Source organism: Notolabrus celidotus, chromosome 14 (assembly GCF_009762535.1).
Source record: "Notolabrus celidotus isolate fNotCel1 chromosome 14, fNotCel1.pri, whole genome shotgun sequence".
NCBI lineage: Eukaryota > Metazoa > Chordata > Actinopteri > Labriformes > Labridae > Notolabrus > Notolabrus celidotus.
Window position 1 is genome coordinate 7,716,951 of NC_048285.1, and position 26,742 is coordinate 7,743,692.

Below are 26,742 nucleotides of genomic sequence, written 5' to 3' on the forward strand. Positions count from 1 at the left end.
AGCGAGGCCAAAACAAACTGGTCAGGCAGTGCCACCACGTAGCTTTATTCCAACAATGCAGAATACGTCTCTTGAAGGACTTCACCTGGATTAAATAGCGTTAATGTCATTTACAGAGTAGTTGGTGTGGCAGTCTTTGTCACTTACCCATTAGAGGAGAAATTCAAAGACAGTAGGGAGCGATAGATTGATGATGATGGTGTAGATTTTGTGTGTGAGCCTTTTATGCTGGTCTGCGTGGTTGTGTCTTACTGTCTGCGTGTGAGAGACAGACAGAGGACAAAATGACAGTGGTGCACAAACAGACAGAATGAAAGAGAGGCATTGTTTGTTGACTTTTGATGGTGGTCATGGACTAGCCAGCTCATGATTTTTATCCACAAGCAGAATCTTCAGTAGCTCATGATTATAAGAAGAAAAGGTATGATGATCAGTCATTAGATGCAATGTGATTTGCATCCTTGTTCAATAGATAAATGCTGAGTTGTTAAAAACAAACCAACAACTCTCTTATTTGCTCCACGGGGAGGGATAATACCCTGCAGTGCAGTCACCCAGACAAGGACCTGGTTATTTATACAAGGTAGTTCAGACGGGCAGATAAGGACGGGCACTTTCTTTGCGTCATTTGCACTGTTGTTATGTTAAACTGAAAACCCACAACAGGCAACTTCTGTTAACTCTCTGTCTACAACTTCATTCTCAGCTGTGTATTCAAAAAAACAACCGTGCAAACAGAGGGCTGTTAATGAATACACTTGCTGCTAAAATCACAACACAAAGTTTGTGTTGAAGAGAGCTCGAGTGCTGCAACCTGGAAGTTGTAAAAGTGAAAGTTCAACCTCCTCCTGACGAGCGCTCGCAAAAGGGAAAGTCATAACAGGAGTTTTGGTACTTTCAGGCAGAGATACGCTCGAGGCAGTTGGTGACATTTCGCTGCTGTCATGATGAATGTTGAATTCGGTTTTCAGTCGCTCCGTAAACTTTAGCGCTGATAATGACCTTTCAATAAGGAGCATCTATTCTCTCATAACTCTGAGTGACATTATGAACCCACCACAGGTGTAGCTGTGGTTGTAATTGGTGCAGTTATTTCACGAGGATGTTCATCTGTTTAAGTAGTAGTCTGAATAATCTTATCAGAATACAGAAATGATTTAGTCTTCAAGAGAATTAAATATTCTTGCCATTCTTCCATCATTAAAGCCGACACTGACTGTGCTGACTTCCCTTTCAGTGTTTGTGATATTCAGAAAACTTCCTTATTACATACACTGTGTATGATTGACATACTGTATGTGTGTCTGCATACTGAACGGTGATAGCCTGGTGGAGAAAGTACGTTCAGTGCCTTTGTAAGACCTGATTACAGATCAACTGAAGACACCTTTGTTGTGCCAACAGCAAGGTGAGCCAGATTGGTAAAAGATGGCACCATGCAGCAAAACCTGTGTGTATGTGTTGAAGCACAGCTCCCCCCTTTCCTCTTTTTGCCTCTTTTTCCTGCCTTCTCCTTTGTCCTGTTGAGTGTTATTTTTTCAGAAAGAAAAGGATGAGCAGGAGGAAGAGGGCAGGCAGGATGGCAAGCGTTAGGTAACAGGCCTAATGTACTGTGTAACAATTTCACTTACTCCCTCAGTCACACACACACATCTTGCAAATCTCTCTAACATACAACACCCCTCCTCTCTGTTTCTCACACACATATGCGCTCAAATGTGACATCATCCGGGTGAATAATATGACAAAGGCTGTGTTTCTGCTTGACTTAATCTCGCCTCCCTCTAGTCGTCTCCTCTCGCGCTGTTAGTCGTGTGAATCTGCAGCGAGTTGGGCTTCAGGAGGACGGGAACACAGTCCAGACGATGTGTGCATGCGTGTCTGATACATGACACAAGGTAGGACAGCCTCAGCTTCATCAGTTGTGTCCCGTTCAAATACGAGAGCTACATCAGCAGTGTGTTTTTGTGAACACTACATCGCAGGATGCACGGTGGGGATTAGAAATCACAACTCTGCCATCATCATACGCGGTGCTGCTTGTTGTCAGAGGCGACTGAGTGTTGCCAAGGCTCCTAGTTGGAGAAAGGTCACTCCATTGAAGTCTTACCAGTTCCCATAGCGATGATGGTGGTTACTTCTGCCAACTACCATTTCTGGAGACGAGAAGGTATCACTTTGTGTTGTTTACTAAAGCTATAGACCTGATACAGCTGAATTTGTCAGGTGCTGTTGGGTTTCCCACCTTGGTGTTTGGCTTCTTCTTCATGTTGAATAGGTTCCATGGTGAGATTGGTTCATGTCTCACAGCCAAAAGCACTCTTATGATACAACCCATTTCCAAAACAGGACGTGGTTCAAACCATGAATTTACACAATGCAGTCATTTGCCAACCCTGTTAAACATCTATTCTGATGAGGGTTGTAAAAAGGAGTGACAGCGAGTGTTGGAGCTATTTACATTGTTTCGTATAATATACAAAAAAACTAAAAAATAATTTATTTTTACTTTAATATATTTATTTATTTATTGTTATTTAATTTAAGTAATCAACTTTGATGCCATAGGGGACATTAGTATTTTGTTACTACCTTTTATAGGTTGATAGTTTTACACCAGGTGACGTCTATATAGATGGGCAGGTAACAAAGGAGGGGCGGAAACCGAGAATGGCCAATGTTTTTTTTTACTGGGAGATTTGAAAGAGATGCTACCTTTTTGTTTGAGAGAAGCTTTTTTCTTGTACAATAAACCACCAAAAGACTGAATACTTGGCTAGCATGGACACCCTGTAAGATCCACTCTCCCCGTGCCCCATGGACGATTTTTGATTGAAGATTTAAGTTTTGTAAGTTGACCAAGTCAAATAGCCACTACAGCGAAATCGAAACAGGCCAGTGGCAGCAGCCACGTCTATGTTGCAGCAGGCGCTAGTTTAGGAACAAAATGCGGGTATAGAGAGCTGCCGCAAGTTTTAGAACTACGTATCATGCACGGCCGAAATATAGGACCTGGTGCATATTTTAATATTCATCATGGGGTGGAGCATGGGTGTTATTGGTATCCCTTTTGAGGCACCTAGATGACTGGCAGGCCACTGAGGACCGGCATGTGATTGCCGCCAGCCCCGGCATATGAGGCGTCATAGGCGTGGCATGCCACTGTAGCTAGTGGCATGTCGTCTGGCGTGTTTCGATCCAGGCGCTACTGTTAAAAAGACAGGATGCATGAGTGTAAAGCTGTGAGATATGATATTTTATTTGTTAATTTGATGCCTTACAATTCAGTTTAAACACAGCATTCCATCTTCAATGCAAGCCAAGGTGTTGGGTTGCTTCTGAAACATCCTTAAGGATTTTATCTCAACATAGACCTTGAAAATAGATTTGAAATGAATCCATGTTTGGTCATTTGTCAGGAGTTTTCAGCTTGTGATGAAACAAACTGAAATGAATGCTAATGATTGTTATGGCCTTAAAAAGCAAAGAAGAACGCCGACCTGAAGATTGATGGTTTCTTTATTGTCGTTTTTATTTTCATGTCTGAAACCCTCTCCTGGGGGAGGGTGACAGATGCAGTGATAAAGATCACACTGCCTTTTAAAAAAACCTTTTTGACACATCATAGATTGATGATGAGTGATACATCTGACTGTTAAAGGCATAGTTCAGTTTCTCTAAGTAGGGTCGTATGAGGTACTCATCAATATTAAGTGTGTTACCCACAAGGGATGGCGGTCAGCTCGGCCCCTTTGCCGGGAAACCGTCTGTAGAACAGGGACAGAAGCTAAGCTATCAACCGCTGCAAACAGGGTCAGCTGTACCACGTAGTTTAGCTAATTTTCTCCAGACTTTCTCTCAACAAAGAGGGGTGAGCTGACTGGAATCCCCTGTGGGTAATACAATTACTATTGACATACCTCATATGACCCCACTTCAATAAAAACTGAACTATCCCTTTTTTAAAAAAAAAAGGCGCTGGACACAATTTTTCATCAGACAAGAACACTTAGACTTCCTCACAGGACCTTCATATGAAATTATCCAGCGATGCATCAAAGCAGCCTTCCTCAGACATTTACAACTGTAGACCATAGTAACAATATACAGTAGAATACCGCTAAAATATTAAGATGTAAAACAAATGCTAAGGAAATGCATCACAACAAACACTTATGTTGTCTTACAATTTCATGAGTCAGTGCTGCTTTGAACCAGAGCAACACAAAATAATTCTGTTCCTTACTGACAAATGTACTTACTATTTTAATCATGTAATAGTCCATTATATCATTCTCAATCAAATATTAAAAAGAAGAGGACATTTATTTTAGTACTCAAACAGAACACTGACGGGTATCTTGAATGTGCTTAATGTGTTGGACCGGCTCTGACCTAGTTGTGTCCAAATCTCAGATGTTTAATTTAATGTCGGTGTTATCTGTCCGGGCAGACCGGGATAGCACTGTGAGCGCTGTGGGCCTCCGACCATATCACCTGCACAGGGAGATCTCACATGTCATACTGGTAGCTGTTTACATCCCCCTCTGCCAACCTGACTACGGCGTCCAACGTTCTCAATGCTGCCATAACCACCCCAGACAGACCACCAGAGTGCCCTCTACCTGATCTCCAGGGACTTCAACCATGTATTTATTTTCTACAGAGCTTATTATTGTATTTGTATAACTCATTGTGTATAGAGCAACTGTAATGACTGAATCACTCCTCTGGGATAAGTAATGTATTGGATTCTGATTCTGATTCTGATAAAGGGAACAACAATCATTTGTGCGTAGTGGCTTTGGGTTGGCAGAGATGGTCTATTTTGATTTAGGTGTTCATGGCTTCAAAACACTTCCCTCTTTAAACGCACCCTGTATTGATACTGATGGGTTTGTTATAGGAATGTAAGGATATTGATCTTGATCCCTGAGTGAGATTTTTGTCCCATTGTAGAGCCACAACTAAACTGGAAGTGCTAGTTCCCGCCAAACAGCAATCACTAATACGATGGGAATGTGGACCATACAGGAGTCATGGTGTGTCAGTGGGACTGAAGTTTGGGGTTTTATAGTTTTTTTTAACAATTGGCATCTACTCTGTTACTGTCATTGACTAACAGAATTGTATTTTACATGCATGTCGTATGAAATTGTTTCTGTGCTTGATAAATGAACTTGTACTGAGGGTCTATTATCTAGTGGCACTATCACAACTAATCAAAATAAGCTACAAAATGTTGTTTATACATTTCTTTCAAAATATACTCTCCACAAAGTTTGATCTCTGCTATGCAAGAGAGAGGGAAAAAGTACCAGCAGCAGATGAATGTGTGATGTCCAGTTTCCACACTGTAGCTTGTCCCCAGTTTCGTACTTCCAGCCTTCCACACTCAACTGAGTCATTTCCACACATCAAGCCGGTGCACAACGCACAAGTAGAACATCTCTGAAAGACGTGCTGACTCATCCGGCCTGTACGCTTTCATCTGTGTTTGTGCACGCGTGTAAAATAGTCATAGTGTTGACCTGCCGTGACATTATCTGACGTGTATGACGCTGTTTGATGTCCTGGTGACTTCATACAAACAAAAACACTCAAGTCACTATTGAAGCCTCGTACCAGGCGGCCCCTGTTAGCTTTTGTAAAGACGAGGTTTACAGAGAGTCAAGATTTCCCCTGTGTGTGTGCGTGTGTGTGTGTGCGTGTGCGTGCGTGTGTGTGTGTGTGTGATACTTCAAGTAGCCTCCATCACATGCTGATATGGGTTAATCCTGGGCATTACCCATTTGCAGGTGTTATAATCTGTGTCACCTCTGTGCGTGCGTGCGTGTGTGTACATGCCTAAGCTTCCCACTCTAGACATTACACCATAGACCCAATTCTCCATTTAGGATAAGCCTCATTATGGTTTAGTCATGGTTGGGTGTTTTCAGAGTGAATATGTTAAAGAATATGATCATCATAAAAAGAATAATGATCATCTCTGACCTTACAGCCTTTTGGCTGTGTTCATTTGTTTGAGTGCTTATAGTTTGCCTTAAGTTATGTAAGGCTGTTTAAAAGACTGCAGAAAAACAATGGATGCAGATCTGTTATTAGAACATTAAGCAGGCATATGTACCACTCCTTCCTTTAGTATAGTGACAGATGATATATTCACCAGAAGTGTAATGATACACTGTGGGGAAAAATGTCTGTCGTGATTTGATTGGTCATCATACTGAGTCGAAAACGTAGGCAACTTATTACCTCCTTTATACCACAGGGAGAAAAAGAAAACATTACTTTGATAAAAACGAAGTGTAGACATTTTGCTAGCTTTGGCTTGCATTGTACTCCCCAGTGAGGATGTACATGATAAGCCAACAAAACAATTGATTAAACAAATTACAAAAATTATTCTTATTGTAGGCCTGAAATTCCAGTTGTATGTTATGTCCAAGCTGTAGCACAGCCACCGGCTTGTAGTAGGGATGTGCAATGATTTAAGAATATTTGAATATTTGTTCACTTCGAAAAAAATGAAGTTACTTCAAATATTTTCTCAATTTAACAGTAAAAATGTTCATCGTTTTCACCGGTGCCTGGTTGTAATACGGTATTCCCGCCAGCCGGGGGCTATTGAGCGTCTTAAAGTTGTTTGCTAACTGCATTAAACACAGAAGAAGAAGAATGCTAACTACATTAAATAGCAAAAGAAGAAGAAAACATTAGCGACAGTCACAGCAATTTTCTCTGTTTCTGAATCTCACACTACAATACACATATTTCCAGAGACTGAGCATGGCTGTAAAATCTAAACGCACACGCCATGCTGCGTCATAGGAAACACCGACATAAAGATCAAGACAGGCGCTGTCAGTGCCCGCTACTAGCAGCACCTCGTCCTGCTGCTGGTTAACGCGACTGACACACAAACAGGCTGTTAATGGGACACGTGTGTGTCTGTATGGGGGGGATTGATTATTCGAATAACCGACGAATAGATGCCAATGATTATCGAATAGTATTTTGGCTTGAAATGCCCACCCATAGCTTGTAGCATCACTAGTTGATTTGCAGGAATTGTCTTTTTGTCATGTAAAGAGTGAGCTGCGTCCTGTGCACCAGTGTAACCAACATACCAGTATAAAATGCAGATAGGTTCTGTTGTGTTAAGTTATTAAACCCAGAAGATGACAGTCACAGGAGCACACCACAGCTTCAAGGTCCAAAGCATGCTGGAGACAAAGCGAGGTAGACCAGTTGAGCAGCTCCACTTCTCGTCAGCTGTCCTCCTTCACTAGGTCATGATGATGCATCAAACAAAACAGTGATTTACTGTGACGTAAATAAATCAGGTGGAGTGCTGGTTTAATGGCTCATAATAACCTCTAAGGAATCTGTTGTCTCTTCTTTGGAAAGTTCAAAGTTGTCTACTTGTGTTAAAGCTGGTACACATTCAGCATGGTGATTTGTTTCCATATCGTTGTGGTGATAAAGGGGGCTTTGGTGACAGTTAGCTTCAGTATTGATACACAGTATGTTTGAGCACTCTCTCCGAAGTGAATGAAAAAATGTAATTTTGTCTTTTTAATGTATTTATATATACTAGTAATTAATCTTAAGGATTTATCATACTTAATTATAATAGATAGAAGTTTTATATATTGCTCATGTGCTGTATAACTCTGGAGAGACTAAAAATGTTAAATTTGGCTGAACAGACAGACGGTGCTGGGCACTCGGCCCTGCAACAGGCTCGCCTTTTGCAGCAATATCTTTTCGTCTGATCTATTTTTACTTCCTGCTATGAGCAAATACGGGTAAAAAGGGACACTAATATCTGATTTTGATTAATGATTAAATATGCATGTAGTACTTCCAAGCCTTTTTTAATTCCCCTGCCTTGATTCGTGTTGTTCTTCTGCAGTTTTTATGATGAAATGTCAATCTATCTGCCGCATAGTCTGATCCATTTCTGCCTCTGATCCGTGTAACTTAATGTGAAGTATGTACTGGTGCTGACCCCCAGTCATCTACTCCATCAATCAAATGTATTGCAGGGCTCGACATCGTAACTGTAAACGTGTAATCAGCGGGCCTTGATGCATGATTGACAGACTCCAGACCAGCTGATTGCACGTTTCACTGGCTCACTCAGGCCAGTTAAACTAGTGTCTGAGGAAATCATGTTGTCACACTTTCACATCGTTTCCCTTTGATAGTTGGCTTTAATATGATGGAGTTAAATGCATTGTTTTACCAAATCTGCCCGTTAATGCTGGAATAATCGGACAAATAAGTTGAGTTTGGAAGAGATAAGGTGGTTCTGCTAGGGTGTTGGTTTTACTTGCTATTAAAGGCTTTAATGACATTTGTCCAATGTCACTGTGGAGCCTTCTGCACACTGGATTGATTCCTCTACTTTTGAGTTTATTCTTGCTGTATTGCATGCACACCAGTTTTGTGGGTCTCAATAATTTGAGTGAAATGGAATAAGCTGAAGACATCTTTTAGTTGTTGTTTTCTTTAGTTTTTTTTGTTAACAAAAACGAAAAGGTCTGCAGCCCTATTATCTGGGTAAACACAAATATTGGGTTGCAACCAAGCGGCAACCTACGGCAGCATGAATTGAAGCCAATGCAGAAGTGTTAAAAACTGCAGTTCATCAAGGATCTGCTTGAGGCTGGCTCCAAAAGTACCGGAAAACACATACAAACCAATTCAAAAAGGCGATTTTTACAGCAGAAATAAACATGTTTACAGCCTGGTACAAAATAAGAGTGCAGTCTGGATGGCTCATTTCTCGATCGGCACACCCTGTACAGGGGTGTGAATTTATTCATGACGCGTCAATTTCCAAGATATCTAGATTACGAGTTTTCCATTATGAGAGGCACAGCTAACTTGACTGACAGGCGGGAACACTGTAGCTGTTGGCGAGTCACACTTGCTCGACAGCAGTCATGTTGAGTTCAACATTTCCAATATGGCTCCCGCTGGTTATTGATCTCTAAACACAACTCAAAAACAGATGGGTGATATCACAGATACTGTCCATTATTTATATAGAGTCTATGGTTGCAACTCAATATTGGAAGATACTCAAAGCTACAAAAGTCAGATTGGGATTCCTGGACAAAAAAGCTGACCAGGACACTCCTGGTATGTGGTATTTTAAAGTATTCACATGTTTCTTTTGGTCCATGGTGCTGGGGAAATCATATCTGGTGAGAACAGTTAGGCTGCAGCTCACGTGAGAGTGAGACTTGTCTGTTTCTGTACTTCCTTCTGTCCCGTAACATTTAAAATTAGAGATATAACTGACAAATATATTAATATCATTCATTAAGTCATCAAGTGTTTGCTAAATTAGTTGTCTGATGTACAAAGTATCAGAAATTGGTGGGCCCCAACTGACAATGACGGCTTTGTTCTCAGGTTTGGGAAATCCTGCAAGTCAATAAATCCAAGATGTGCATTTATTTCAATCCAGCTGTGGCTTCAGTCGGTGTGTCTGTAGTGTGTGTGTCTGTAGTGTGTGTGTGTCTTTAGTGTATCTACTGTAAATGCTGCTCTACTGGACAGCAGCTGCGCCTGCATGGTGCTGTGTTGAGGTCACTGTCTTGTGATCGGAGAGGCTATGTGACACTTTATCTCATTGCAGCCGGCCTCTCAGGAGTGTGAGTGTGTGTGAGTGTGTGTGTGTGTGTGTGTGTGTGTGTGTGTGTGTGAGAACCCAGATCTTTGGATGGAAAATTCCAGAGTCATGGTAGCTAGTGCAAAGTGGACTGAACACCCTGAGGCTGCTAAGGTACACAATCTCAGTCACAAAACATTTACTGTACCTTGGCTGGAGCTAAAGCTGGAAACTGAACCTCTGCAGTCCTGCGTACCAACTAGAATTCCCACACATGGAGCCAGGTCCAGGGCTTGTTGGAATGACAAGGATGCATGTTCTCACAGTGGATGCAAATTAGAGATACTATTATATTTTCAATTATCAAATTGTTTCTAGCTCTGACCTGCTGCTTCTGATTTATCAGTTTTTTTTTAGAGAACTATAATCGGCAGCAAACGCGAGTATTTTTTAAACTTTTTAAAATTTATTTAAAAGAATAATTACAATCAAACATTGACTGTTCCTCAGAAGGATATGAGGACAGGAACACATCAAACGTGTTCCTGTACTCATATCGCTGAGTCTCAGTGAGTAAAATGTCCCTGTATATCTGCTCACCTGACACTTTTACAATGAGTAATCATCGTCCCTGCTATCATAGCAGTGTTTGCATGAGTAGAGTGATACTTCTGTCTCTGACCAGCTGCTAGGTAGAGGAGAGGACCAACCATTTATGTTGACATCTCAGTACATAGCAAAGCTGTTTAACCCCGTCATCCATACATGTCTGTATGGCATATTGGGAAGACTTTAAAGAGTGTTTTTTGACAGAGTCTGCAATGAAGATCGACCCTTGCAAGAGCAAATTACAGTTAATCCGTCATGTTTTTAACTGTTTTCCTCTTCGAACATTGAGGCCTGCAACCCTGCCTCTCCTCACACACACATTCAGAGCAGGCAAGGCTAACACAGACAAACAGGCTCTTTCTCATGCTTGCAATGATTTGGAGGCAAATGCTTCAAGAAACAGTGAAAGTTAGCCGCAAATTGTTATTGCATATGCTGATGGTGAGTTTCCCATCAGTCCCTGGATCGCAGGGGGTCTGAACTCTGGGGAGGTGGTCTGAACAGATTAGGGACCAACTGTGATCCGTTACATAACTATTGGTGGCTGTTTCATTAGGCTATTGCTTGCAGTCTCTCACAAGTTTGTCTCTTTCTCCTTCAGTGAAATGTATGTATGGCTGCAAAGAGTTTTTATCCTGGTTTATCCGTTAACTTCCGATATGCATTCAGCTGCAATATTTCCTGCAAAATGATACACCAACAGCTTTTAATCATTCACTTATAGGCCAAGTTTTTATCTTGTAAGTGTTCCACTGTAGCCAAGGAATATAAGAAGAATATTAACCAAGCGGCAACCTCCGGTCTCAAAATATGAAGCCCATGTGGAAGTGTTAAATACTGCAATTCATCGAGAATCCGCGTGAATCTGGCCGCAGAAACACCGAAAACCACATACACCTCTATTCAAAAGAGACAATCTTTGCAGCATTAATAAACGTGTTTACAGCCTGGTTCAAAAAACGACTTCAGTCTACGTAGCTAATTTATTTATCGGCACACACTGTACAGGGGTGAATTTTTTTCTAACACGCCAGTTCAGAAGATATTAAGATTATAAGTTTTTGCCCAAATAAGGACATGACTGACTTGACTGACAGGTGGGAGCACATAGCTGTTGGCTAGGAGGCTCAAACCCCGCCTCTTTACCTCACACTAAGTTTGGTTGAGTTCAACATTTCCAATATGGCTCCCACCAACGCTTTGCTTCAAAACAGAACAGATGAGTGATATCACGGATATACATAAACATGAACAGATCATTTGATCTTGAAGAGTCCAGCGTAGCTCTTCCTAACTCTGTTTCCAGTGAAGTAGGAGAAGCACACTGCAGTCTGGAGTCTGTTTTCACAGGAACACACAGAGTAACAGCTGTCTCTTATAAACAAGTACGTCACAGGTTCAGAGTGTTCAGGATGTTCTGTGCATTACTTCATGTTTATGCTGGGAGACAGTTTCTGTTTATCCTTCAGTGGGTCAGTGCTTTTTACCTCTGCTGATTGGCACCTTGTATCCACGCTGCTGACAGTTAAGTTTCTCTTTGAGTGTGAGATTGTGGTTAGTGTTTGTGTTGCTGTGCACACGGCATGACACTTGCAGCCTGTATATACACTACCAGTCAAAAGTTTGGAAACACCTTCTCATTCAAGAGTTTGCATTTATTTTAATTATTTGAAACACTGTAGATTAATACTGAAGACATCAAAACTATGAAAGAATATATATGTAATTATATAATAAATAAAAAAGTGTTAAACAAAGCAGAATATCTTTTATATTTTAGATTCTGTAAAGTAGCCCCCTTTTTCCTTCATGACAGCTTTGCACACTCTTGGTATTCTCTCAGTCTGCTTCATGAAGTGGTCTCCTGGGATGGTTTGTAATGAACATGAGCCTTGTCAAGAGTTCATTTGTAGAATGACTTGCCTTCTTAATGTGTTTGAGACCATCAGTTGTGTTGTTCAGAGGTAGGGTTAGTACACAATGGATAGCCCTATTTGACTACTGTTGTAATCTGGATTATGGGCAAACAATATTATTTCATAGTTTTGATGTCTTCAGTATTAATCTACAATGTTGAAAATAATTAAAATAAATAAAACCATTGAATGAGAAGGTGTGTCCACACTTTTGACTGGTAGTGTAAATCTGAGCTCATCACAGGATCTTTAAGAATATATATTTAGTAATTGATTACAGAGGAACAGTCTGAAAATCATCAGATTCTGGTGGCGATCTGATCAAGTGGTGCACATCTGATGCAAATCTGAAGCAGTGTAGGCATTACCAGCCTTGAAAATGATCATCTGACTGAGCACTGTGGTTAAAAACCCACAGAAGCCCAGGGACCAATATGTAAAAGTAGATCTGTTTGCAACTCCACAGAGTCTGTTACCTCCTCTCTGCTTCAGGTCGTCCCCTGTGTCTCTTGTCACGTAGCAATTGAACAATCAATTTGTTTTATATTCAGATACAAACCGAGCCCTGTGCGCTCATAATTATAGTACAGTTACCCCATTTTCAGGACGCAGGGTCCATATAATAAGCATGTTGTGTGAGTAAATGTCAGCATACATTTTATTGCAGGAGTGTGTGTGTGTGTTTGTGTTTAGATGTCCTGTTGTTACCCTCTAGAAGATGCAGTGGGGAGCGATTACATCAACAAAACGGGAAAACTGCCAATGCCAAGAATAGATTTCTGGAGCTTAAAATACCTCATAGTCAGTTTCTAAACAGACCCATACATATTCACATACATTTTTCTATAATATGAAATTCTTTAATATGCTGATGTGTAGTGTGTGAACGTACAGCTGCTGTGTTATTACATCCATAAGCTTCTTAAATGTAATGAGAAATTAAAGTTTTGAGGAAATCAGCAGGAATATTCATTATCCTCTTAGTAAGCAACTTTACATTCACAACAAGTGCATACAGATATTCACAACACTGACTCTTGTTATCAGATCACCAGCTGGGGTAAACTGACATCAGTCTTTAAATGAAAACAAAACCTAAGTGTACTGATGCATGTTTTTCTGCAGCTGTCCAGTACCCTTTAAAGGAAGCCACATAAAGGCTCACGGTGATCTGGATTAAGGCCACCGTAAGATGTGGTTCCGTGTTCTCTCATGAGCCCCTCTTTGCTCTCCCTCACTTCCCCTTCCTGTCTGCAACAGGAAGTCAGCCTCGTCAGGCTTCAGATGGTCTCATCTTCCTCGTGTCTGTCACCAGGAAAAGGAGAGCTCCGGATGGCACTCAGGACTTTGCTAGATTTAACGGATGAGATGCTGTGTGTGTGTGTGTGTGTGTGTGTGTGTGTGTGTGTGTGTGTGTGTGTGTGTGTGTGTGTGTGTGTGTGTGTGTGTGTGTGTGTCTGTGTCTGTGTCTGTGTCTGTGTGTCTGTGTGTGTGTGTGTCAGTGCAGGACGCATGCTCTTCATTTTTTCACACCCTGATTTAACTCGCTCACCTATTTTTGGAAGACGCAGAGTTTTGGGGCAGCCCCATTAGCTTGGCTTGATTAAGTCATTAAAGTGGTCTACCCATTCCTAAGTGGCAGAGCAAAGCTCCTGTCACACACCATCACTGTACACGCTGCCGGAGCTATTGTCGAGGGCTCAGCAGTTACGCAAGAGTCGTGCTCACAGTAGAAGGTCAGGGCTTGGGTCAGCTTCCCTGACACACTGGAATCCAGAGGAAGCAGAGTGTTTGACAACACACAGTTTGGCTTTTGATCACATGAAGTGCCAGTGTCCTCTCATCGTGTTGTGTTTTCATCAGTCACAGGATGGACCTTATAGCTACAAGGCTTTCACAATATGAGACAATTACATAATGTGAAATTACAGTGTTCAGTATTTCAACAACAAAACAGAGTGAGGCTGCAACTTTCAGTTATGTGGACGGTCAACTAGTCATCAGTGAGTGAATTGTTTAATCAACTGATCTGATAATGAGTTACATAATCAGTTAATGCCTCTTATTTAGCTACAGAGATACCTTCATGACAGCTTTGCACACTGTTGGTATTCTCTCAGTCTGCTTCATGAAGTGGTCTCCTGGAATGGTTCTGAATGAACATGTGAGCCTTGTAAAGAGTTCATTTGTAGAATGACTTGCCTTCTTATTGCTTGAGACCATCAGTTGTGTTGTTCAGAGGTAGGGTTAGTAGTGTCCAAACTTTTGACTGGTAGTGTACATTTGGACTCTTCAGCTGGACGTCACAGTTTATGTTTTGACAATGTCTTAAATGCTTTTTTTTTTTTTACAAATTTTACCAGCTGCAGGAATTGAGAAGTTTTAGGACGTGATGGTTTTGGGTCAACCACAACTATGTTGATATGTTTTGTCGAGCTGTTGCATCCTGGATGCTGTTTTGCATCAGTCTGTGGAGAGAGTAAGAAAATGAGTTGCCCTCAGTAACACAGTAACTCAGCTTTGCGAAACAATGACAAACACATACACTGCCAGTAAAAAGTTTGGACACACCTTTTCTTTCAAAGTTTTTTATTTATTTTAATTATTTTCAGCATTGTAGTTCCTTTCTTGGACCTTTCTCCACTTTCTGTTTTTTGTATCGCCATTAAAATGTTTCAAGGGCCCTGGATATGTGCTGGAAATGTAGTCTGTCAGCTAAATAACATCAATGTAAAGAGAATGGTGTGTTTAAATAATGAAGAAGGTACATACATTGTGTACTTGGACTGACATTGTTTTTTCCCCCTCTCTCTCTTTCACTCTCCTTGCTGTCTCTTCCTGTCCCCCCACACCCTCCTTCCTCCCCTCACTCCTCTCCCTCTTTGATCCTTCCCTCCTCTCCACTCCACCCTCTTTCCCGGTCTCATTCATCCTTATCTCTCCCTCCATCCCTTTCTTCTCTCTGGGTCTCCAGGTGGCTATAAAAATAGTGGATAAGACTCAGCTGGACGATGAGAACCTTAAAAAGATCTTCAGAGAGGTGCAAATCATGAAGTTGCTGAAGCACCCCCACATCATCCGCCTTTTCCAGGTACGCACTTGCACTCACCCACAGAGCTCATAACGCAGTATGCTGGCTTCTTGCACCTGAGCCCAACCACCTAGAAGAAATGATTTGGTTTGGCTGATGTTTTGGGGTTAAAATGTACCAAGATTAAATAGATTGTAAGAATCAGTTGGTAAATATCCTTTAGGTCTTGGGGTGGCGGTGAGGGGAGGAGTCTGTCTGAACTAGATGTTTTAAAATGATAGTTGTCACATCAAAATATGTGTCATCAGTCATAAATACACTTTTGGAGCATATCAAGTCTACATTAACCGATCACTGCCTTAGTCTTCTGCGTGTCATGCATTAACAGCCCCTACATGTAGAACTGTGAGAGCTAAAGGTCCTAAGTGTTCTTGTTTATGTTCTCAGGTGATGGAGACAGAGAGGATGATCTATCTGGTAACAGAGTATGCCAGCGGTGGAGAGATATTCGGTAAGGAGTTGCTACACAGTTACCTTGATGTAGAAGGTCTTTTTGCTTCCCTCTCCACTTTCAGCTGATATCATTATTTGTGGTATTCTTGTAATTTGTTTGTTTCCTCTGGTTTTTGAAATGTGCCCTAAAAGATTGCAAAATGAGTTTTACTGTTTGACTGGTTGTTTTATTTGAGTGATTTTGCTGCATGGAATCCAAACTTCTATTTTTCTTCATCAACTCGTTTATGTTGTTGTTATTTAGTCCATCATGATTGGTTTGTTTGATCTGCATGTTTGGTCTTGTTTTGTTTTGTGCTACAGTACATACTTGTATGATTGAGTGGCCGGTGAAACTCTGAGTCATGTCTTGTCTCTTATGTCTCGTAGATCCAATTTCCAATAGATTAAAAATTCCAGCCTGCATTTCTTCATGATGAATAACATTGTGATCCATGAAGCTAAAACAGAACATGAATAATAGGGTTCATTAAAAACAAACAAGTGACTATTACAGATATCTAAACTGTATGTTGTGTGTCTGAATACAGACCACTTGGTGGCTCATGGGCGCATGGCAGAAAAAGATGCCAGGAAGAAGTTCAAGCAAATCGTGGCAGCGGTCCATTTTTGTCACTGCCGCAACATCGTCCACAGAGACCTGAAGGCTGAGAATCTGCTGCTGGACCACAACCTCAACATCAAAATCGCAGGTGTGTGACTGTGTGCACTTAAGAATGTGTATGGGTGGGAAACTTAATGTAGTGGTTTTGGGTTGTCTCGATGAGTGGGCGAAGGCATGTGTCAACATGTGCTTTGGGAGCTTTTGGCTGCACTGATTGAATTTGTTCTGCTGAGGAAAGTGATGATATTAAATAAATGTCTCCTCTCCTCCTGTCAGATTTTGGCTTCAGTAACCTGTTTTCTCGAGGCCAGCTGTTGAAGACATGGTGTGGCAGTCCCCCGTATGCTGCACCAGAACTCTTTGAGGGCAAGGAGTATGATGGACCTAAAGTAGATATATGGGTGAGTAGACTTTGAGGTGTGCGTCTGCTGCTGAGGGTGAAGTGAACTGTCTTAAAAATCCTGGATTCTCTTTTTTTCGTAATCATAAGCACATTTATGTCTTCAAAGTGTTCTCAAATATAGCTTAATGATCTTGCTTGATAATTAAAATATTAGATTTCTGTAGCTTCATTTCAAAATCTGTACTCAGTGTATATCCTCCTGTCTTTTCTCTATGCAGAGCTTAGGTGTGGTGTTGTACGTGTTGGTGTGTGGTGCCCTTCCTTTTGATGGCAGCACTCTACAAAACTTGCGGGCGCGTGTCCTCAGTGGCAAGTTCCGCATCCCCTTCTTTATGTCCACAGGTAGGACTCTCTTCTACTCTTACTCTGTCCTCTGATTCTTAATTCGCTTCTCCTGTATAAACCTTTATCAGGGACGGATGTCTCTAGGTTCTTTTTCACCCAGGAAGCATGTGAACTCTGAAGGGCTACTTTATATTCTTTGATTCACTGAAGGCTGAGAGGGGGCTCACAAAGGTGTCCTGTGGGGTTTTCTCATAAAAAAACAAAGGTTCCTTTTTCAGTTTCTCTAACCGGATGACACTGTGGGAATCCTTGAGCTTCAGTAACTATTTCCTCTTATAACATTTGGAAATAAGATATTTTTGGTTTGTACTTGTGCACTTTTTTTCTTGGAAGTTGTTGTCATACGCTGCCTTTTGGGCATCCTGTGTTGGTTGGTTTGTTACCGCCAATAATTGTTGTTCTGGGGATTAGGGTCTCATGAATGACAGGATTGTCCCTCCAAAATTGTACCTCTGTTAAGTGAGGGGTAACATGCCCGTCCCTGTTCCTGGTATGAATAAAACCATGACACGCTTGTGAAAACATTTCCCTGAAGCTCTCAATGGTGGTCAACATGTTGAATTCTTAGACTTAAGAAATAATTCTAAAGTTAGAACACTTTGCTTTATTATTGAGCCCCGGGTCCCGACCGGAAAACAGAACTCTAGAGTTTACATAACAAAGTGGGGAAAACATGTTTTCTCTGTGATCAACATGAGCAGTTTAGCGTTTCTTAATACCATGCTGATCATTTAGCCTCTGTGTTTTCAAAACAGTCAAGTTGCTTGAATATATATAATGTTTCTAATGGGTGCACTTGCATGTTTGTGTGTCATTGCAGACTGTGAGTACTTGATCAGACACATGTTAGTGCTGGAGCCAAGCAGAAGGTTGACAATGGAGCAGATCTGCAAGAACAAGTGGATGAGACAAGGAGACCCAGATCCAGACTTTGACAGGGTGAGACTCGACTGAAATTATTCAAGGTCATATAATGATCAGTTGCCTGTTAAAACTATTTTTCCACCCATGTAAGGCTGGGCGATGAGTCGATAACGATAATTATCGTGATATAATTTTTCTCAATATAAATATAACAAATGTTCGATAAATATTCAATATAAATAAACGTGTAATTACACCCCCCAACCACTGGAAAGAGTTGATGAGCCTTAAACGCTTGTTGCCACCCAACATTAGACAGAAGAAGAAGACAGCATTGAACAGCCAATCATGTCGCATACTTTCAGGATCTGGGTAAAGGAAGAGCACGTAGACAACTTCTGCTTTTCCCACTGCACTGTGGGAAACAACATCACTCTGCCCGTAACCCTTAGTAACCTTACCGTAACCCTTGGTAACCTTAAATGGGAGTGCACTACTCAAAACAATACTCTACTAAACTTATACACAGTTTACAATTGAATATTTCTTTGTTGTAAATTTAAATACAATTGTGCAAATTACCTCAACCTGTGAAAAATAAGAATCTACAAACTACAATAAAATATTTTTAAGAATTTATCGTGATAACAACATTTTCAATATCGCCCAGATCTACACCCATGCTTCATCCACTCAGTATCATATTGCTTTTGTTATAATTTGATAACTTTGAATGATTTCCTCCGTGCGTCTCTTGACAAAGATGAGTCACTGGATGGGTTTCATATACAATATATTAGTTATGATGCATCAATGCTGTGATCTGATCTATTAGATTATATAACCAGCAATGCCTATACTTGGCTCCACAATTTTCAGACTTTTTCAATGTTTTTAACAGCTCAAGAAAAAGTTTGACATTGTGACAGCTTCATTCAGCTCTCCATTTATTATTCAGTTTTTTGGTGAAGTACTCAGACTGGAAACAGGGGGCACAGAGGGCCTGACTCTGTCTTCCTCTGACTCCAACACCTCTTAAGCTCACTAAATGACATGTTACAGCTTGTTTGTTTGTTCAGCACAAAACACGCCAGTGTAAAAACAATAATTTCTCATTATATCTGGTTTCGGGTTGCAGACTTGGTCTTCACTGTGAACAGTTACATCCCTCAGGTTACAATCTGACTTTCTGCATAGGGCAGTTTCAGGTATAATCCTCAATCCTTCTTGCATGGCCGACAACCTCTATCACATGACCTTTCAATTACACTGGACATGCACATACCATTGTTGACACGCATAGGTTACCTCACCTGTAACCATGATGCTCCATGCAAGCTGACAAAAGTTCTGGTCACAGGTTTTGCTTGAGTAAGCCTTTGTCTGGTGCAAATGTCTGCAGTAGTAGCAGTGTTAATTGCAAGTTTGAACTGCACTGACAGAAAGGTCAGCAGCACCTGTTAGTAGTTATTAATGTCACTGAAGCTCTCTGTTACGGCCAAATTCCAGCAGATCCGTATCCGGTCCGTCTCTGATCTGTCATGGCACCGGATCTGATAGGTTTCTATTCTAGTCAATGTGTTAACTCCCACTGGATCCGCTCCGTTGCATTCGTGCTGCATCTCTGATCCAGCAGGTCGGAATGCAACAGATCAGATACACAAGACACAAGGATGCCGAAGCACGATGGATCAATTAGCACAGAGCAGATGGAGCAGGACAGGAGGTCAGGCACCAAAACAAATCAAAAGATCCAATTAATTTTAGCCATGACAAAAAAAACAACATTTTGAGTGGAGCCAGGCCTGGAGTCAACAGGTCATAGGTTTTCAGAGGACCATAAAGGCAACATGGATGAGGAGAGGAGGAGAAGAATCCTTGATCCAATGATTACCGCGGGAAAACTTTGGTCACATGACTCCGGCTGGCCGGTGGTCCGGCTCCGTGCTGTTTTCTGAAAACGTAACTGGTGGGGGGAGCCGGACCGCAGTGAGTCGATTACAGACAGGACACAGATCTGGTGGAAGTCCTGTGTTAGTCATGCTAAGATACTCAATCACTCCTAGCTTACCGTAATTAAGCAAACAATCCAGTTTCCTACACACCAGAATCATTCTTTAAATGAATTATTTGACTAAATTTGTCCTCCTGACCTCTCTCTTTCTCTCAGTTGATAGCTGAGTGTGAGCAAGTAAAGACGGAGAGGGACACGGAGCTCATCAACGAGCAGGTGCTGATCGCCATGTCTGAGATGGGTCTGGACAGAGAGCGCACACTTCAGGTTGGAAACCAATCTATAGCTCACGTGCTGACATGAATGTATTTAAATATTCAGTTTAAATTTCAGCACTCTCTTTAACAAAAAGTCACCACAGAATCATTCTTATATCTCCTTTTTCTCTCCAGTCTCTACAAACAGATGCATACGATCACTACAGTGCCATCTACAGTCTGCTGGCTGACCGCCTCAAGAAACACAAGACTCTGCGCGTTGCCCCTCCCACACCGCGCTCCATTAGCTATCCTCTAAATGCTGTACAGGTAATGCATTGTCCCTTTGTGTTGCCATGTCTTCATGATGGCATTTTTATTAAATGTGTTCCTTTTTAATAGTTTGATAGAGTTTGGGGATTACTTTAGACCAAGTATTTATATGTATCCACAAGAGAGTGATCTTGTGACACCCCATGATGTCTACGCTAAGGATTGATTGTATAAATGAATATTTCATGGATGAAGTAGATATCAAGAGCTTCAGTGTTATAAAAGTGATGCAGAACTTAAAGAATCATGATTTTGTTCAGCACTTTTAAACCAATGTTCTGTTTCATTTGCTAGTTCAACAGCTATCATCCCTTCAGTCCTCTTAAGTGGAGATGATATGCATAATCCACATCTGCCGTTTACACTGCCCTAAGGAGATTGTTAGAAAACTAGTGCAATCCTCACCTGACCTTTATATATCTGTTTGTGTGTGTTATGTGTTGTGTGCATGTGTGCGTGCCCAGCAGACGGATCCGCAGGGTAATCCCGTTAGCATGACTGTTCCCCACGTCCAGCTCATCAACCCAGAGAACCAGATTGTTGAGGTGAGTTGACCTGGTTGCGTCAGCCTGGCACAGGGAGGCAGGCGTTGAAGCCTGATGTAACCGCACTTAGGACCAGGCAGGACCAAAATATGACCCTTAACTTTACTGCTGTCCACTTTAACAGTCTCCATGGTAAAAGCTGTTCTTGTACCTGGCTGCACCATGACTCCTCTTTGAAGCACACGTCACTCAGCAGATTCCAGTCTCATGTTTTAATGATTTGCATGCTTTTAGTTCCATGGCTCTCTGTCTACTATTATCAGCTTACTACTACAGTTAACTGCTGTCAGTGGAGCTGGGAATGGTCTATGATTCGACACACACAATCAAGCATGCACACACATCCAAATATAACTCACACAGCCCCAAAGCTGACTCACAAATGCTGTCCAACACCAGAATGCATCAGATTACTGCATTGCAGCAGGGATATTAATGTAAGACACGAACTTTGAAGTATGTTTATTATCATTTAAATGAACTCACAGTGTTCACTGTGCACACAAGCAGGGTTGCATATGTATATACACAAGCATGAAACACACTGCACTGAAGGGCATTTCTAATCACTGTGTTTGTGTGTGTAATTATTGTGTAGCCGGACGGCAGCATGGCACTGGACAGTGACGAAGGAGAAGAACCATCTCCAGAGGCCATGGCTCGCTACCTTTCAATGAGGCGGCACACTGTGGGGGTACCAGACCAAAGGTAAAGCATAAACACATATAAAGAGCTGGGTAGTAGTTAAACAGTCTGTAATTATCATGGACAAACGTATCCTACTTCCTGTGCATAAAGAAATCTTTTTATGAATAATTTTGTAACTATGAAGTAACTATGACCGTCACATGCAGTGTTTTTTTATTTACAAATGGGGTTTGTTGATCATCTGTTTTAATAACCCAACCTCTTAAATAAAGTAGGCGTGTCTCTTTGGGGCATTTCCAAATTCTCTCTCCTGTACAAAGCATCAAGTGTGTGCCCTGTTTTTGTTTCTGTTATGACATTTTAAAGGCACTGAGGAGTTTTTAACTGATTTTGAAATAGTGTCACTCTCGTACTGATGCTCTTTGGTGACATTCACTACCAGTCAAAAGTTTGGAAACACCTTTTCATTCAAAGGTTTGTATTTATTTAAATTATTTGAAACACTGTAGATTAATGCCAAAGACATCAAAACTATGAAAGAACATATATGAACTTATTTAATGGACAAAAAAGTGTTAAACAAAACAGAATATGTTTTATATTTTAGATTCTGTAAAGTAGCCCCCTTTTTCCTTCATGACAGCTTTGCACACTCTTGGTATTCTCTCAGTCTGCTTCATGAAGTGGTCTCCTGGAATGGTTTCTAATTAACATGAGCCTTGTCAAGAGTTCATTTGTAGAATGACTTGCCTTCTTAATGTGTTTGAGACCATCAGTTGTGTTGTTCAGAGGTAGGGTTAGTACACAATGGATAGCCCTATTTGACTGTTGTAATCCAGATTATGGCAAAACCAGATTATTTCATAGTCTTGATGTCTTCAGTATTAATCTACAATGTTGAAAATAATTAAAATAAATAAAACCGTTGAATGAGAAGGTGTGACCAAGCTTTTGACTGGTAGTGTATATAAAATGAGATTATTCACAACAAGACCGATCATGTCTCTATACTAAAATTGAAGTGACTGTTTTCGGGTCGGATTTTCCACAAAAAACACAGAGTCGATGTTCGACTCTCACCAGGAAGTGTCTAAGTTTAGAACTTGCTGGTAAAGTTGGGCAGTGAGAAGAAGTAAGTAGTTTTTTTTTCTGTAGATGATTTTCATTTGACATAATGTTATGTTGTCATGGCTGATGCTGGAGCAGGATTAGCAGAAATGGCGCACCTTTCTTATAGAAATATTGTTTTAGATGCAGAAACTCTACAAGCAGCTTTGCGAGGTAAAAGAGCAACATGGTTGTAAACAGAATTAAATATTTATACCAGCATGTGCTCTGTGAGGACAAGAGTTCAACCGTGTGCATATATATGTTATTCAGACATTTATTATGTGATGGGTAATCTCAAACTAACTTACTAACAGGTCAGCTAACCAACGGGGGAAAAAAAATCACACTTGACAAAGGTTTGTTTTTATGCAACAGTGAATAATGCTTGAGCAAAGAAAAGTACCTGTTTCTTCCACAACAAAAGCACGCCTTGACATGAGCCACACCTTGACGACAGCGGGTGATGGTGCTCATGGGAAATGCAGTCTTTGACCCAGGAAAACATAACAGATTTAATCCACAGGGATCCAGAATCATTGCAACAAGGAAACTCCTCATAGTGCCTTTAAATTTACAAAAGCACACACATTTCTTTATGGCCGCTATCAAGCTATGTTAGCTGTTCTTAATGCCAGCTCCTTGGTTAGTCAATTTGAGGAGGCGCCTTTATATGCAGTCAAATATGATCAGTGCTGGATTTTTGAAGGTGATAAACTCAGTTGTGAGGTGTTTATTTGTGGGCACACTGCATTGATAGTTAAGTTTGTAGCACATATACCTAACCTATACCTCTCTACTGTTGATCTCCTCCTCCTACCACAGGACAGAGATGCAGGAGGACCTCAAGAAACTACCACCTGGTTTCCCTCGTGGTGCAGTGCCCCAGGTCCCCTTCCCCCAACTGGCCCCCACCATGGGCCAAATGCACACTCTCATGCCCACACAGAGCTTGCAGCCCACACAACAGCTGGAGTACAAGGTACAGTGAGTGTGTTTGGACAGGGCAGGGCTGCAACAGTTTCCATTAGAACAGCTGAAGAAGTTATCAGTACATTTTCAAAGATACGTATGCGGGAGATCTTGGAATAAATCTGGCCCCCTGTTTCTCTGCTGTTCCTCCAGGAGCAATCATTGCTGCAACCCCCTACCCTGCAGTTGCTCAACGGCATGGGGCCTCTTGGTCGGAGAGCTTCAGATGGCGGGGCCAACATTCAACTACACGCTCAGCTCCTCAAAAGGCCTCGGGGGCCCTCACCACTTGTCGCCAGCCCGGTCAGTATCTTGATTTCTGTACGCTTAACATTTGTTTATTCTCCTCGTAAAGTAACTGTCGGAGTGTTTACTGGTAAACTCTTTGCCTCTTTTAGCATCCTATCCCTGCAGTAGCTCCGGTGGATGAGGAGGGATCAGACGGAGAGCCAGACCAAGAGGCGGTACAGAGGTAATCTATGATGGTGGTTTTTGGTGGTGGGTTGCAATAAACCTAAACAGGAGTGCTGTCTAAACTGGATACTCTGGAGGGCCTGTAACCTGTGACTGTAGGTCCGTATGGGTGTGTTCTAGGTAAATGTTTAAATCACATAAAATAACAGAACATTTTTGTAGTACTCAGATTTATATGTGTCCTCTTTAGACTTAAGTTCAGTGTTTAAATGTTTGATAAGTTTTATTTTATTATACTATATATTATAGATCTGTACACTGCCCTGTTTGTAGAACCTTTTACATGAGGGACAGATTTAAGGGCATTGACATGTAGCACATGATCCATTTTATTTTACTGAAAGAGCTGTCACCACATTTTAGAACAGGGACAGGGTTTGCACTTAGTTTTCAACAAGAAGCATAGTTTACTGGATATGTTCATCAAGGATTAAGAATAATTTATCAAGTTAGAGCTCCAATGAAGAGGGAGCAGAGCTTAGGTCAAAATGGGGATAGGCTAAGGTTAAGTTTGTGTAGTCCTTGGTCCTGGTTCAGGTTTCCCAGCTGGCCCTCTTTAGACAGCACCCTATGTTGACCTCGCTGGTGTCCTGGGTTGCTGGGAGTGAGTGCCTCAAGGCTGCTCTGCTTTTTCTCAGGGGAGCTGGCCACTCTGCTGTGGCGCTTACCCATCTCTCCTCCTTTCTCCATCGCGCAAGTGCCTTCTGCCACAGTTCCAAACTCAATCTGCCTCCAATCCAAGCCCTCCTTTCTCTCAAAAGTTGTTCCCAAAACTTTCTCACCCTTTCTCACACAGCTTTGCTAACTCTAAAGCTTGCAAAACCCAACAATTATAAACTGGCTACCAGTCCAATCCTTCAATTGGAATCTGGGGGGTGGTGGGATACCCGAAAGCTATAACCTCCATCTATGGTGTAATTATTACTATCTCATGTTTTTTCTGATTGGCTAAGATGGTATGAATGATGGCACCCATTGGCAGAGGTGGTAAGAGGGCGGGGCTATACCCCGTCTCCATTAGCCAATGAGGACAGAGAGCTGACCAGCGCTGCTTCCTGTCTCCCACCCTCACCCCCCGTCCTCCCCCCTCCCTGCGGCCCAGGTACCTGGCGAACCGCTCCAAGCGGCATACGACGCACGCGCTCATGAGCACATCGCATGGCGAGCCCTCTGCAGAGTCACAGCGGCCACAGGGCCCCCGCCAGAGGGGCTGCTGGGCCCCCGACATACACACCCGGTGAGGGGACACACCCGCTCCGAGTTGTATATGCACAAACACACACACACACAAACATTCAGACTCACATTCATTGGCATATGAAGCCTTTCTCTGTCTGTTTTACTCTCTCTCACACACATGCACACTCACTTGCACACACAGCTGATCTCACACACATTTTACTCTCTCTCACACACACATGCACACTCACTTGCACACACAGCTGATCTCACACACACACCTTGGTGGCACTCGTGCCAGGTGAAGGCTGGATACCTTCCAAGCAGAATGTTTTTGTCATCAGTGGAATTGGAGGTAGAGGGTGCAGCACATGACATACACAACTCCATACCCCCGGTTAAGCAGGATTTCAGAATAACTCTTTGTTTCTCTCCTGAAAACCTGGAAGGAGCAGGTATGTGACAGGTTCCAGACTCAGAGGGGTGTTGTTGTACGAGTAGCCCACTGTCTGTGTGCAGTTACACTCCAGTAGCGGCTTGTGTTTTAGTAGTGTCCATGCATTAACTTAAGCTGTAGCCCCAAACTCTCTGTTCGAAAGTCTGAGAAACTGGGCGCACTATTTTGGTACAGAGCTTCGGATGCACTATGAGGCAGAACCTGTTTTCTAAAGTGTGGCGTGATACAGAAAAACGTGTGCCTGTTTTTAAAGACAGTATGCTCTGCCAAGCTTTAACAGATTTGTGAAGCTTGAAGCTGTATCTTTGCACCTAGAATACTCTCTCGCAGGCAGATGCCTCCTTGATCTTTATTTATTAAAACCACAGCTGCATTGTTTAGTCCTGAGTAGTTAAAAAAAAACAAGAAAAAAACAGAAGAAACATTTACCTCATGTCCAATATTTTCACGATTGTTATTGTTGCTCTTAAAGGTGACATATCATGCAAAATCAACTTTTTAATGGTTCTCTACCTGAAATATGTGTCCCTGGCATGTCTACAAACCCCCCGAAAATGAAAAAAAAATCCATTCTGGCCCTGTTCTGATTTCTCCACCTTTCTGTAAATGTGTGCTGAAACGAGCCGTTTCAGTTTACTTGTTTTTGTTACGTCACAACAATATCCGGTCTGTAACGTAGTCAGAGCTCGGAGCTTGTTCAGCCTATAGACTATAAAATACAACTCAACTCCTCCTCTGTTTTTCATTCCCTGCACACGTGTGCTAACAAGAAGCTTAGGAGGGAGGCATTCTAGTTGTAGGCTGTCTTAATAAAGACAAAGGTCGGGTTTACTCCCCACGTCTGCAGATTTGAAGATCTAGAGGATGATTTTTATTTTTCATGGAAAAGTGCTAGCGCTAGTT

General features: G+C 41.8%; 1 protein-coding gene across 4 annotated transcripts in view; it reads left to right on the forward strand.

Annotated features, from left to right (window-relative positions):
* The window catches only part of sik3 (SIK family kinase 3), a 43,627-nt gene that overhangs the window by 2,501 nt on the left and 14,384 nt on the right, over window positions 1–26,742 (forward strand). The window contains exons 2-15 of one of the 4 annotated variants that reach the window (XM_034700588.1): window positions 15,128–15,244; window positions 15,632–15,695; window positions 16,228–16,389; window positions 16,578–16,702; window positions 16,923–17,046; window positions 17,870–17,988; window positions 20,084–20,194; window positions 20,320–20,454; window positions 20,922–21,002; window positions 21,601–21,710; window positions 23,583–23,739; window positions 23,883–24,032; window positions 24,128–24,201; window positions 25,306–25,440. In XM_034700588.1, coding sequence (XP_034556479.1) covers window positions 15,128–15,244; window positions 15,632–15,695; window positions 16,228–16,389; window positions 16,578–16,702; window positions 16,923–17,046; window positions 17,870–17,988; window positions 20,084–20,194; window positions 20,320–20,454; window positions 20,922–21,002; window positions 21,601–21,710; window positions 23,583–23,739; window positions 23,883–24,032; window positions 24,128–24,201; window positions 25,306–25,440 — 1,664 coding nt within the window. The remainder of the gene's footprint in view (window positions 1–15,127; window positions 15,245–15,631; window positions 15,696–16,227; window positions 16,390–16,577; window positions 16,703–16,922; window positions 17,047–17,869; window positions 17,989–20,083; window positions 20,195–20,319; window positions 20,455–20,921; window positions 21,003–21,600; window positions 21,711–23,582; window positions 23,740–23,882; window positions 24,033–24,127; window positions 24,202–25,305; window positions 25,441–26,742) is intronic. The other 3 variants (XM_034700589.1, XM_034700591.1, XM_034700590.1) reach the window with 3 other exon arrangements.